Here is a 13,991-nt window from a genome sequence, read left to right on the forward strand (position 1 = left end):
GGGTGCGGAGTACAGGGCAGAGGAACTCTGCACGGGTCAAGGCCAGGCGGCTAAAGGAGGATGAAGTCCTTGTGCTGAGGGCAGTGACTGGGCAGGGCAGTTTTAGCTAGAGATTCGAGTAAAGGTGGCAGGGCCTGGATCATTTCATCTAAAAAAATCAGTCAGCAACATGAAGAATGGATTAAAGAGAGATGAGAATTTAGATAAATACTATTCTCAATTTCTGCTTCAAAATCAGATATGTTCATCTGGGGGAAAAAATGTTCTCATGGAAACTTCAGTGGCTAAAAGGATTAAGTTGGGAATCAGCCTGCTGGGAGCCTGGGAGTGCTCTGCAGCTGTGTGAGCTCCTCTAGGCCCCTTCCCCGTCCTCCCTCGAGAAATAGTCTCTACATGCTCCCCTCACTTTGTGGTCTATAATGGCTGCCGCAGGTGGGTTAAAGTGACACTTCACCAGATGGCATGTAAAACACCCCAATTATCAATTCTAAAGTTCAGGATATTCCCTTTTATAATGAATTTCTACCCTAAACTGGAGTTTCAGAAACACTTTACAGCAGCAACTGCTCCCTTACCTAGTTGTTCTCATCAAGCTACACTTCTCTCTCGACACAGGGAGCTCCTTACAATTTTACATGTAAACCAACAGTGTGCTAATATGGCTTCACTCTAAAACAAAGGAGCAGCTATGAAGTTTCAAGCAGATAGAAAAATCCGGAAACGCACGAACATCTAGACCAGTGGTTCTCAACCTTCCTAATCCCACGACCCTTTAATACAGTTCATGTTGTGGTGACCCCCAACCATAAAATTATTTTCGTTGCTACTTCATAACTGTAATTTTGCTACTGTTATGAATCATAATGTAAATATCTGATAGGCAGGATATCTTAGGCGACCCCTGTGAAAGGGTTGTTCGACCCCCAAAGGGGTCGCGACCCACAGGTTGAGAACTGCTGATCTAGACCATCTAGCCTGGGTAAGCATGACTCAAAGGTATATGATTACAACAGAAATTACTGGCCAACTGAATTTACCAAGACAGTTTTATACTCAGTAGAAAAAAAAAATTTCACTTGGGAAAAGCTTTAAAGATCAAAATACTTTGCAGTTTAGCTATCTGGAAAATTAAGTTATTTGGAACTCCTCTTGTTCCAAGATGTGAGTCCCCAGGGGAAGTTGCTAATAATCAAAATAGTGTGGCTAAACGTATTATCAACAAAATACTAATAGATCAATTTCAATTTACCACACACACAAAAAAAGGAAATGTGCTAGTAACTAACCCAAGCACAAAAGACCAAATGGACTTAAAAAAGAAAACAACTTTATTCCAAAAAGAATTACCAAAAGAAGCATGTTAACTCTGAAATATTTAACAGTTTCACTTAAACTCACAGTCACAAAATTCAAACAAAAACAGCTTTGTGTGCTTAACCACTTTTAATGAAACTTCAAAAACGGAAACATGTACTGAAGAGATTGCCCCATAATTTGGGAGCCATTTAGGCAAATACATAATATTAAGGGGGAAAAAACAGCATTAAAAAGTCTCAAATGTAAGAATAGGTGTTCAAGTCTTTGAGATGCATTTATATGCATGAGAAAACAGAATTATTTTCATTTAGAAGAAATCAAGTCTGTCTTCAAATATTATCTCCTATCTCGCCTTCACTTTGACCACATACCCCTCATGCTCCATACTTCATCTACACTGAACATGGTCAACATGATTGGCTTACCGGGAAGCCCTCCAGATCGCATTTCACAAATCCTGTCTACCACCCATTATTCGCTCACACGTTTGCACAGCCTTCTGAGTATTACCACTGTAATTGAGCTAGGGAATTTCAGGTCTCCAAAGAATGATTATATATACATAATTCTGTTTTACCGCACAGTTCACAATATATAGGTGATTATATAACTATAAGATGAATATTGACTACTGAGACAAACAACATCAACTTTGTCTCCAACACAAATGAAACAGATACACAAACTTCCCATCATATAGAGGTTGTGTTTAGTCCAGTGATGGCGAACCTATGACACGCATGTCAGCACTGACACGCGTAGCCATTTCTGATGACACGCGGCCACTGAGGTGACTGCATGCCGAGGATGAAACATTTGCTGCTCCTGAGGATGAAACATTTTCGAAATAATGTGTTTTCCTCAAAGTGACACACTACCCGAGTTATGCTCAGTTTTTTGGCGAAGTTTGACACACCAAGCTCAAAAGGTTGCCCATCACTGGTTTAGTCTGTGGTGCAGTCCTGAGGGCTCATACCTCTGTACATATGTTAAACATGGAATCCATAACATCAGACATGAATATAGGAGGCAAGACCAGAAGTGCCCTGTGCTCATGAGCAATCTGTGTCACATATATGTAACAGAAAGGCCACTTTTAAAGCTTTTCAAAGTTAATCAATCATATTTGCCTTTTCAGAATTACTGTACTAATTCACACTGAAGGTAAAAACAATAGGTAGAATCTTACTTGTTAACATAAATTTGACTTATTTTCAAGTTCAGACAAAGCTGTTGGTTACAAGTTCTGTTAAACGTTTTGTCAAATTTAAGAAGTCTATAGGACAACAAAGAACCATCCCTGGTAATGTAGCAGTTTGGTCTTCAAAAGCTGTAAAAGGTGACAAAGAAATCCAAAAATATGAGTTAAAACCATTAAAAATATTTATTGTTTGTAAATACCACATATTTGAGACAGCAGAAACCAAAGCATCCTCCTTTATATTCTCACTTCACTTGTATTTTACAAAGTGCTTTAGAACTTAAGATTTCTACCACCTGCATGGAGTGTATAGACAAAAGCAAGCCCTGTGGAACCAAAGGCCCATGGAGTCCACTCCCAGGGCCAGAGCATGACCCCAGGCTCACACACCTGCCACATGCTGAGCACCTAGACAGGCAGTACTCAGGGGCTCACACACATGAGGGGGTCATGCACCACAGTACCAATGTCATTCATTTCTGAAAGAACTGCTTCCAATCCTCACTCTTGACTCTTCGATAGGCCAAAAGATGCTCCTCACGTTTATTTGGTGACAGTTTTCTAAAATCCTGACATCTGCACCTTGCTTGCTAAAGTAAACTGCCATTTTTAGCACAACACTGTCAAGCAGAGCTGTTGTAAATCTCCTGAGCTTGATTATTGCCTAACAAACGCTTGATTATGCTTCCTAATCCTTTTGGTTGGAAGAATGTTCATTTTATCTGACCAGCCATACTGCATGTAGAAGTAAACATCTGTTTTGGACTATCTGCCCAGAAACTGAGTAAACTACCAACTGAGACCCTGATTTTATTTTGGTCATTACGTGCACATTTTCATATGCAATTACCCAGCCTGATGCAAAACTGGTAGTAAGAATCCTAACTACTCTGCCATGTCAGATGCTGGAAAGCAATCTTAACTACGTATTTACAGATGTAGGTTTTAAAAAATAAACCACTTTTCTAGGATGTTTCATGTTTTACTAATCATTCAACTGTTGTATGTATCATTTTGCCTGATTTATCGGGAAAATATATTTTAAAATCTGATTCCTTTGACAAATATGTTTTTGTTAGGTAAGGGATGACTAATCTATCCAAATATTACCAAAGTCTAGAAATTTGAAATTAACCCTTCAAATGTCTTTATTTAGATCTGATCCTCTCAAATTGTTTTAATGGTAAAATTGGGTTCCCAAAATATAAAAATCCTAATGCAAGTCTTTATTTCCAAAACTAAATTAAAATTTTAAAAAAGATAGCTAACACTGTGAGGCGAAAGCCATCCTGAGCGCCACCCTCCCCCCGACAAAACACTGAGAAACCAGAAATAAAAACCTGGGATTCTATTAAATAGACTTTCAAAATAAAGTTTTATGGAAGTGTTTTCTAAAAGGAGTTTCAAGAGAACAGAATACTTGAATAAGACAAACTAGTACCCAAAGGGGGAAAACCCCCCAAAGCTGTTTGCTAAGTTGGCAACAATAACTCAAAGAAAATGAGCTAAAGAGAGTTTGATCTTTACATAATTAATATGAAACTTAATAAGATGAAATGCCTATGACAAAATTGAAGTCTCTCCACATTTTGGCAATGAAATAAGTGAAATTAACATGGGGATATTTTGGACAGCTTTAAGGTCACATTCAGAATTAAACAGAAAGCTTTCAAATCTAGAAGGCAAATGGAGCTTTCATTAGCTGCTGGAGTCTACCATGCCTAAACAGAAACAGCGTGAATAATGATTATCCTAACAGGTGCTGTTTCAAAACCAATACAAGCAATTTATCATGAAAAGCTTACACCTATTAAGCTTTCTTCTCTGTCCTGCTCCTTCTGTATATGCTTAAGTTTAGCAAAGACTACACTTTGCAACTCCTCCTAAGCGGAGAGAAGCAAGAAATGGAGTAATAAAAGTAAGCCTGAGAATTCCAGGGGACCGAAGAGCCTTTTCTCTGGCTGGTCATGGCCACTATGTTTTAATAAGGGTTTAAAGATTTGGGGCAAAAGATTATCTTGGCTATTAGTTTCCTCATCAAAAACCATCCATCAGATAAGACAGCTATTAACCAAGCAATTAGCCCAAAGTTCTCAGGTAATAATTAGAACAAAACAGCCCGGCCGTTTATCGATTCCCAGTCAGAGCCCAAGCCCAGGTTGCGGGCTCGATCCCCAGTAGTGGATATGCGGGAGGCAGCCAATCGATGACTTACTCATCATTAATGTTTCTCACTCCCTTCCTCTCTCTGAAATCAATAAAAACATATTTTAAAAACAAAAAAAAAAAACCTTAAATTTTTCTACTCAAACCTTTTATTCTGAATCTGTTGGTGCTTAAGGAAAACAGCTTTGCCATAATTCATTGTGCCCTGAACTTATGACACCAACTTATATTGGCCAATTAGGAACGAGGCCAAACTACATTCTTCTTTAAAGGTCTAGTCAGTTGGTAGATGGCACTTGATTATTTCTCTCATGTAATCTTTAACAGGAATTCATAAGTTGCATTGATTATGCCCCAAGAGATGAGGGACCGGTGGTAATTTAGATGGGCACCTCTGAAAAGATTTGTCAGTTTCCTGTCTCGTTCTAACCAGATTATTTTGAAAACCTGGGGAAAAGACTGAAATTCCCCACCAATCTGAGACTGCATGCGAGTTTTTACAACATTAACTGGAAAAAACAAGATTCCCAACATGGCCCCCAATAGACCTCCACAGATGAAATCATTGACCAAATGAGTGCTGTAAGTTGTTGCGGTAGGCAGGTGCTCCTTAATGGGACCCCGAAGGCCAAAAAACAGGACATTGCTGAACCCATTACGGAAAAGAACAGGGATCAAGCCTCGATAATACTCTCCAATTCCATGGCATTTCAGTGCCTTGAAAGCCTGATAAGTGTTTGTAAATTTGTCATGATGCTTGTGGTCTTGAAGCAGTGTCTGAACTCTTTCCAATGGAGTGAAAATTGCTTCTGTTGTCCCTGCAAGTATTGCTGCCATGCTACGGGTTACAAAATCTGGGGTACGGATATGCTTACGGAGAAGGCAAGATAAATCCTCATATAGACCAAACATAAGTGCCAGTGTCGTTGTCTTCTGCACTAATGGGGGAAGAATTCCACGATACAAGTTTCGAAATCCATCCCTCCTCAACTGAAGCACTGCATCCCTGGTTTTGATTCCATACAGCTGTTGCCGAAAGAGGACCTTCTGAATGGGAAATGTGATTGCTACGTTGCTGAAAGCTGCACAGCAGCCACACAAATAATGTTTCCTTTCACCAACATCTGTAATATGAGGTGATATATCTTGTTTTGAAGATGTTATGATCGGCGACCTCTTTTTATGAGCTTCTGAATCCATCATGTGGCTTAAGATCTGTCTTCTTCATGAAGGATTTTTTTTAACCTACAAATAATAAAATGACAATAGATAAACCTTTAAAAACAGTGTTAAACACATGGATTTTTTCCGCCAAAACCTTCCTCTAATTTCTGGACACTATTACATTTCCCCTTATAGATTAGCAGTTCTCCAAGTTTTTCCGAGGACTCCTGGAGGTTCTCTCTGTTCCAACTACATACGATATGATGCTGGATTTTCTGCATATAAAATATTTTCCGGCATATAAGACGACTTTTTAACCCAGGAAAATCTTCTCAAAAGTCGGGGGTCGTCTTATACGCCGGGTGTCATCTTATAGGGCGGGTATATCCCAAACTCTATATTTTAACTGGAAAAGTTGGGGGTCGTCTTATATGCCCAGTCGTCTTATATGCCAGAAAATATGGTACTTCAACCAAAACAACTTACTAGTACAACAGACTGAATGCAGAAGCAGATATGATACCCGACCTAGCTTTTAAGCCAGGCATTAAAAGAAACTTGCAAAACTGTAAATCACACTCTTCTCAATTTTTTTGAACAAGTTATTTTTCATGAAGATGTTGTTTATGTTAACATATAACGATTTTCATCGTTATTTTAAAGTAAATTAATATTTTAAAATTTTGTTTTAATTTCTAAGACCACAAATATTAATCCACATAAAAGCTCCTTGGCATCCAGAATAACTCTTTAAAAATATTTATTTTAGAGAGAGGAAGAGAGAGGGAGTGCTTTTATTAATAAAAAAATGTTACAGAAAAAAACAACCAACAATACTCCTGTTTGTTTCATACTACTTTATTTAGGGGGGTTCCATTTTCACTCAATAGATTTTATGTTTTTCTCATATGCTTCTTCACTTAATGACATAGTAAAACCCTATTTTTATCAATATACATATAAAAAGCTAAAATGAGTTTATATTTTCTAATTTCATAGTAACACTGTATTTTCCTTTCTTACATTTTTCAATTGAATTTATTTCCATCTATTCAACTCAGTTTTTAAAAGTTAGTGACAATAATGAGGTCTAATCAGGACTACAAAAGGCCTACAGAGTCAGACTGATGAGACAAAGTTCCAAAGTGACAAAAGGCAAATTGCAGTACCTCTCTGAGGCTCATTTCCACACTTACAACCAAATCAATGCCATTGACCCTGCAGGATTAGATTAGAGTGAAACTCAGCTGACAGTACCATTATGTTGGGTCCTAATGCCAGGCCAGTTCGATTCCTGGTCAGGGCACATGCCAGAGTTGCAGGTTTGATCCCCAGTAGAGGGCGTGTAGGAGGCAGCAGTTGATATTCCTCGCTCATCAATGTTTCTATCACTCTCCTTTCCTCTCTCTCTAAAAATCAATAAAAACATCTTAAAAAATGGATTCCATTTTTCCAGTACTAATGATCAACTGAGAATAGGGCTCTTAGTTCAAACCATGAGAAGGGAATATATATTATTCCTGTTTTACTAAAGCTCAACCATTTTCACTCCTTCCCACAAACACTAAATCAAGAATCTACCTTGAACTCTGGTCAAACACTTGTAAGAAGCAACTGGGTTGATCATGTGGATATTGGAGTCAGCACCCATGTAACTTGTAAGAGTTACAGCTAATTGCCTGGGCTCAAATCCTGGCTCCACCACATAGCTAGTGTGATCTTCAGCAAGTTACTCAACATTTCTATGGCTATTTCCTCATTTATAAAATCAGCATGTTACCTACCTCATAGGCTGATTGAGTTAAATACATAGAAAGCACCCAGGAGAGGAGTCTAGAACACAACAGGTGCTCAACAAGGATAAACTATTATCAGCATGCTTTTTGGTAATTACTCTTCCTTATAATATGGGAATAAATCCTATTTGGCCATGGTGAAATATTCTTTTAATGTATTGCTAAATACCACGGTTTAATATTTTATTTTAAAACTTCACATCACTATTCATAACATAGACAAGTTTCCAATTTATTAACTATCATGTCAAGTTCAGGTGTCAATGTTTCATTGGCTTTGTAAAAAGAATCTTATTTTTCCTTCCTTATGATGGTGAACAATTTAAATCTTATCAAGATTATATTTTCCTTCAAAGTTAAAAATATTCACCTTTAGAAGGAGAATATAGTCAATAATATTGTGATAATTTTGCATGGTGACAGGATACCAGACTTAGTGAGGCAGTCACACTGTAAGGTATATAAATGTTGAATATTATACACTTGAAACTAATATAACATTGTATACTAACTGTACTTAAATAAAAACAAAACAAATTTACCTGTGACACCATCTGGGCCTGGTGTTTTGAGGAATGGTAGCTTTTTGGTAGCATTTTCAATTTTTTCCATTGTTAACGGATGTTAGGTTCTCTTTTCTGAAGTCATTTTGATAACTGGATTTCCTTAAAAAAAAATCCTGGTTTATTTATAGTCTCATAAAGCACTTTCTATTTTTAATACTTTTTTAAAAAAAAATACATTTTATTGATTTTTTACAGAGAGGAAGAGAGAGGGATAAAGAGTTAGAAATATCGATGAAACATCGATCAGCTGCCTCCTGCACAACCCCCACTGGGGATATGCCCGCAACCAAGGTACATGCCCTTGACCGGAATCGAACTTGGGACTTTTCAGTCCGCAGGCCAACGCTCTATCCACTGAGCCAAACTGGTTAGGGCTAAAAAAATACTTCTAATCTTGTGTACTTATATTCCCTTTTTTCTTGAGCAAGACAGCCTGTTATTATTTTTTAAATATTTTAAAATTGATTTTGAGAGAGAGAATAAGGGAGAGGGAGAAAGAGAACCATTGATGTGAGTGAACACTGATCAGTTGCTGCCTGCAGCTGCCTCCTGCCAGGGTTGGGGGATTGAGGCCCCAATCCGGGCATGTGCCCTGACCAGGAATTGAACCCGCTGCCTTTCAGTGTACAGGACGAAGCTCCAACTAACTGAGCAACACCAGCCAGGGCTAGCAGGCTAGCCAGTTTATCTAGTTTACATTCTTTTCATCTTGACAAAGAAACCAGCATTTGAATTTTCCAATTTTACTTTTTTTAATGATTTTTTTTATTAAGGTATTATATATGTACAATTTTACTATTTTTTAATTTCCCTCTTTATTATCACTTTTTTTTTGCTTTGTCTACATTTATTTTATTCTCATTTTTTTAGTTAGACACTTACTTTTATTTCTTTGTTTCCTAATTTTAAGGCTATGCATTTTCCTTTCAGTAAAACTTTTACTACTTTTTAAGATATCCTGTGGAGAATTGTGGTTTGATGGTCGCCTCACAATCTGTACCATCTCCATAGTGGTTTGATTTGGGATGACTGTATATGCACTCTTTTTCAGAGTCCAAGCCTGTTTTGGTTTTGTGCGTCATATCATATTCTTTATGTTCAGGAGAAGAACATCTTTCTCATGGCCCACAGGAAAGTTCCTGCAGGAATAGAACCTGATATTTGGCAACTGTCCTCCAGTCTCAAAGGTTCAGTGACAAATACACCCTCCTCCAGCTGACCTTCATCAATGGAAGAAGCAAAAGTGGGAAGCCAGGTTCGCCAAGCTTTTCGCACACAGTGGGATGCCAGTCATGTCATATGAGCATAAAGTACCCAGGTTCTATGACATTCTCACCACAAAAAAACCCACCAGAATAGCCAATTCCAAAAGCAGCCATCTTTCTACTGGCTCAGGCTGAATTACAGGGTGAGGGGGAAAGAAACAGAGAACTTTATATGGATAGAGTAAGAAATGTTAAAGTGTCCATTTTGGCCTGAAATTTAAGTCCATTCTGGATAAAAAGAATTTTCTATAACAAATATGAGATGTTGACATTCTGATACCCTCCTTGATCTGCTGATTGTGTTGTTTTGATTTGCTTTCCTGGAAAAGCATTTTTACTAAAATCTACAGACTTCCACCTTCATATCCAGCAGTTCTTAGTACCTTATATAGAATAGCATTGTGCCATGCAGTATTTGAAGGCTCAGCTTTTAAAAATTATTAATCGGTTGCTGACTTCGTTAATTCCTGTTTTAACAGCTACTTCCCTTAATTCAGGATACAACTTTTTATGTATGAGTTTCCCTTCACACACTATTTTGTGGGTATGTATATATCTGACAAGAGAATTGAAAATAAACAAAACCAAAAAACAAAACCACAGCCGTTTAATTTGTTTTTAAACAGACCTTCTGCCTGTTACATTTTGTGTTCTTAATCAATTAAAGAAGCCAATGACATTTTGGGTTTTTAAAAAAATTACAGATGCTAGAGAAGTTGTTTGCCGAGTTTAGAGTTTGATAATTGTTGATTACTTAATCTTCAATATCCTTACTTCTTACTGTTTCAGCTAACTGACATGAGTTTAAAAACTCTTATTAGTACTAGACTACAACTTAGCAAAGAAATGCTTTACATCTATGTAATGCTTTTTCTTCAGTTTCAGAACTAAACATTATAATCAACAAAAATATTCTGATTAATCCTATATAATAAAACCCTAAAATGCAAATAGATGAATGACAGAATGACCAGCAGAACAACCGGTCATTATGATGTGCACTGACCACCAGGGGGCAGACACTCAAAGCAGGAGCTGCCCCCTGGTGGTCAGTGCACTCCCACAGGGGGAGTGCCGCTCAGCCAGAAGCCAGGCTCATGGCTGGCAAGCACAGTGGCAGGAGCCTCTCCCACCTCCACTGCAGGCGGGCGGTAAGGAGCCAGGGGACCTGGACTGCGAGAGGGATGTCTGACTGCTGGCTTAGGCCCAGGGATGAGGCCTAAGCCAGTAGGTGGACAACCCCCGAGGGGTCCTGGACTGAGAGAAGGTGCAGGCTGGGCTGAGGTATCGAGTCCCCCACCCAGTGCATGACTTTCATGCACTGGGCCTCTAGTGTACATATAATTACACAATATATTGTGACAATTTATGAATGAAAATAACTTCACTTGTACATACTGAACACAACATATTTTAAATTCTAAAGTTGCTACCTACAAACTATTTAACAGTATATGTTCCTTGATAATACAGACCAAGTTATTTGTGCACCTGAACAATATTTTGTTCATGTTCATTTTTAACTCTTACTGAAATGGTACTAGCATTACTTTCTAAAATTTTGCAAATTAAAGTTATTTCATCCAGTTTGTAATGACTCAGTAATAACAGGACTGTTATTTAAGCAGAAAACAGTGGCTAACAGAAGTTAGCAAGTCATTTATTAAGCACTGCACTGAACTATTTTACTTTAAGAAAATACCTACAGGCCCAGACACAGGAAGAAGGAATGTAATGAAACCCAGACTTCACAGACTGAAAGCTTTCCCTTTAGCTTCATCCTACACACCAGGATGGTGTAAACAGGGTCTCAACTTGGCAACAGAAGGACAGTGTGCACAGTGTTCTGGGGAAATGAAGTTTACAATTTTTATGTTTATCTATACCATGAACATGGTTAAATTTCTTTGCTAAACTGATCTGATTTTAAATTCTTTAATTGCAAAATTTATTTATCATAGTTGCACACTCCCCTAAAACACTCAAACTATCCCAACATTAGGAAGTGAAGTGAATGAAGTTGACTTTCAAGCAACCGCAAGTGTCAAACTTTTGTTGCATAAGAAAACAGTGTGAAGTCTAAATACTCGCTTAAATTTACAGCCCATTTAGATAAACAAGACCCAGGGGTGATCCCAGCACAAAGGTCCTTGTGCAAAACTGTGGAGAAGGCGATTGTAATCCTCAAAGGATGTGAACTCCGGTCCGCGGATCTGACTCAGCATTCAGGACAAGATCAGCCTGGGTTCTAGTCCTCCTTAATGACATGATCTTGCTACTACAAGTATAAAGCAATGTCTGTAACTTAAAAAATCCACGTCTCTGAGCTTGCTTTAATCTACCAAAGAAGAGACAAGTCCATTTCTCTTAAAGAGCTGGTGATTTTCCCCTGAGACGCACGAAGGGTGACTCCAAAGTGCCTACACCCTGTGCTCTGGAACCACTAGGGAACCGGGCCAGTCCCAGCACCTTTTACTTTCATGGAACCCTTTCCTTTCAAAGCAAGGGCAGAGGAGGCTCAGAGTGGCCAGGTCGCTACACATTCAGCCAGGGCCTCACAGCTTACAGGTGGAGAAACAGGTGTTGACCAAGACCAGCTGTGGATAGCTAGCTGTTAAGGGGCAAAATAAACATCACGCCTAAAGGGTAACTAGAGCCGAGGCACTGACACGCTCCATCCAGCTAAGCTTCATACCAAATAATCAGTACAGAGGTTTACAATTAACAACAAAACCTTGTTTGCACATTGAGTTTCGCAGCACACGAAGCAACATGGTGTCGCAGAATAAGCCTTGTCTGTGTGACTGAACTTACCTCTTTCCAGGCGTCCGCTGGGCCAACCTGTGAGCAGGGGAAGGGCGGGGGAGGCGAGGGTTGGGCAGGACTGCCTCCTCCGTCTCCGACCTTCCACAGAGTCAGGGGTCCCCGCAATCCCAGACCCCGGGGGCGGGGGACCGCCCGCCCTCCCCGCGCCGCCCTTCTCCCAGGGCGCAGCCAGAGCGCGGCCCCTCCCCGCTCGGGGCGCGCCCGAAAAAAAAACACACAAAAAAACACGCAGCCTCGTTCGCGGGAAACGCTCGCTGCGGGGGCCAGACGCGGTCCCCGGCTCCGCAGAGCCACGCGGCCCGGGGCCGCGAACCTCGAGAGCGCAGAACCGAACCCGCGCCGGGGGGTCGGTGGGGGGTGCGCAGTGCGAGCGCGCGGAGGGCCCGGGCAGCGCGCCCCCTCAGCCCCTCCTTCGTGCCTCCACACCCTCCACCCAGAGGCCCAGAGTCACCCCGTGCTTCCCTCGCCACAGCTTCTGGCACTCACCCATCGCCGCGGGCGCCCGGCTCCACGCCCGGTAGCCGCCGGCCGCCGGATCGGCGAGCGAGCGAGCCCGCGCAGGCGCAGACCTTGACCGACCCCAACTGGCCGCGCTTGCGCCGTCCGAGTCGGATCACGTGAGGGAGATGCCTCCGCTGCCGCCACGCCCCTCCTTTAAAATAGCGAGAATCAGGTGACGCCCACCTTCTCCGGGAGTACGCTCGCCGCCGCAGGGCAGGTAGCGGGTCCCCCATCACACGGGTCCTGAGGCCTTGGAATTCCTTCAGCCGGAACGCCGCACCCTTGGCACCGTACGGTGGCCTTGCCGGGCCACAAACAGCCAACGCTTCCTAGGGCGTGCAGCCTGTCGGAGCGCCAGTGGGAATTGATTGTTGTGATGGGCGAGCGGGCGCGGGTGAAAGTGCCCCACCTGGCCCCCCTTTCTAGCCTTGGTTCATACACCCATGGAGTGGCCTCTGCACAGCTACCGGCACCACAGTTTACAGAACACTTACGTGTGCTTTAGGTTAGGACTTACAAGTCACTTTTAACCCGTTTCCCGTTTGACCTCAGACAGCTTGCAGTGTTGGCTCTATCTGCTTCACTGGCAGTTTAGAGGCCGAGGTTAGGTAATAGTCCTGACGCTTAGTGGGAGTGACCTTGGACAAGTCACTGGTCCCTGAGGCCCAAATCCCTGTCTGAAAAGTCACGCCTGCCTTGCATGCCCTCCCCTGGCGCTTGTGAGAGTTACTGTAGTGGAAATAGTGGTGTGATTCTGACTTGTGAACGGGAGGCACGCAGCAGATGTGAGGGGTTGAAGGAGACCTGAGAGGGCTGTTGGGAGAGGAGAGGCCCTTCCTGAGGCTCGTCAGATATGTGAAGTGTATGCACTTTGCTCGGGGGTAGCCCATAGGCAACCCCACTGGAGTGAAGGGGTTAGTCAGGGGGTGCACTTCCCTTGCCCACCTTCCCCAAGAGCCCTTTGTAGATATTGCCTCCACCATGTTGTCTGGGCTGCTGGAGCTGGGGTGTGGGAGACCATGCTACCGAACTTCAGCAAACACTCCGCTGAGGTACCTACTGTGTGCCATTGTCCGTCCCCAAGCTCTCCTGGGGGAGCTTAGAGTCGAGTGAAGGATCTAAAAACAAAAGACTCTGGAAATTCAGAAGCATGAGGGGCCCTTCCCCTCAAGAGAGAACTGGGAAGGGC

General features: G+C 41.5%; 1 protein-coding gene across 6 annotated transcripts; it reads right to left on the reverse strand.

Annotated features, from left to right (window-relative positions):
* Positions 1-1,424: 1,424 nt before the first annotated feature.
* On the reverse strand, positions 1,425-13,006 carry SLC25A51 (solute carrier family 25 member 51). Of its 6 annotated transcripts, none has more exons than XM_054726747.1 (3): positions 12,986-13,006; positions 8,187-8,309; positions 1,425-5,929 (listed from the first exon to the last, which is right to left on the reverse strand). In XM_054726747.1, exon 3 carries the CDS (start codon positions 5,885-5,887, stop codon positions 4,994-4,996), a length of 894 nt encoding a protein of 297 aa, XP_054582722.1. In that variant the 5' UTR covers positions 5,888-5,929; positions 8,187-8,309; positions 12,986-13,006; the 3' UTR covers positions 1,425-4,993. The 6 variants fall into 6 exon arrangements, with proteins under 6 accessions (XP_054582722.1, XP_028001838.2, XP_054582720.1 ...); XM_028146037.2 differs by lacking the exon at positions 12,986-13,006 and adding an exon at positions 12,788-12,907; XM_054726745.1 differs by lacking the exon at positions 12,986-13,006 and adding an exon at positions 12,290-12,499.
* Between the last annotated feature and the right edge of the window lie 985 nt (positions 13,007-13,991).

The sequence above is a fragment of the Eptesicus fuscus genome, chromosome 15 (genome assembly GCF_027574615.1).
Source record: "Eptesicus fuscus isolate TK198812 chromosome 15, DD_ASM_mEF_20220401, whole genome shotgun sequence".
NCBI lineage: Eukaryota > Metazoa > Chordata > Mammalia > Chiroptera > Vespertilionidae > Eptesicus > Eptesicus fuscus.

What these genes read in the sequence shown, in the direction of transcription:
- SLC25A51 (XM_054726747.1), bottom strand. Translation starts at nt 5,887, where the DNA reads ATGATGGATTCAGAAGCTCATAAAAAGAGGTCGCCGATCATAACATCT.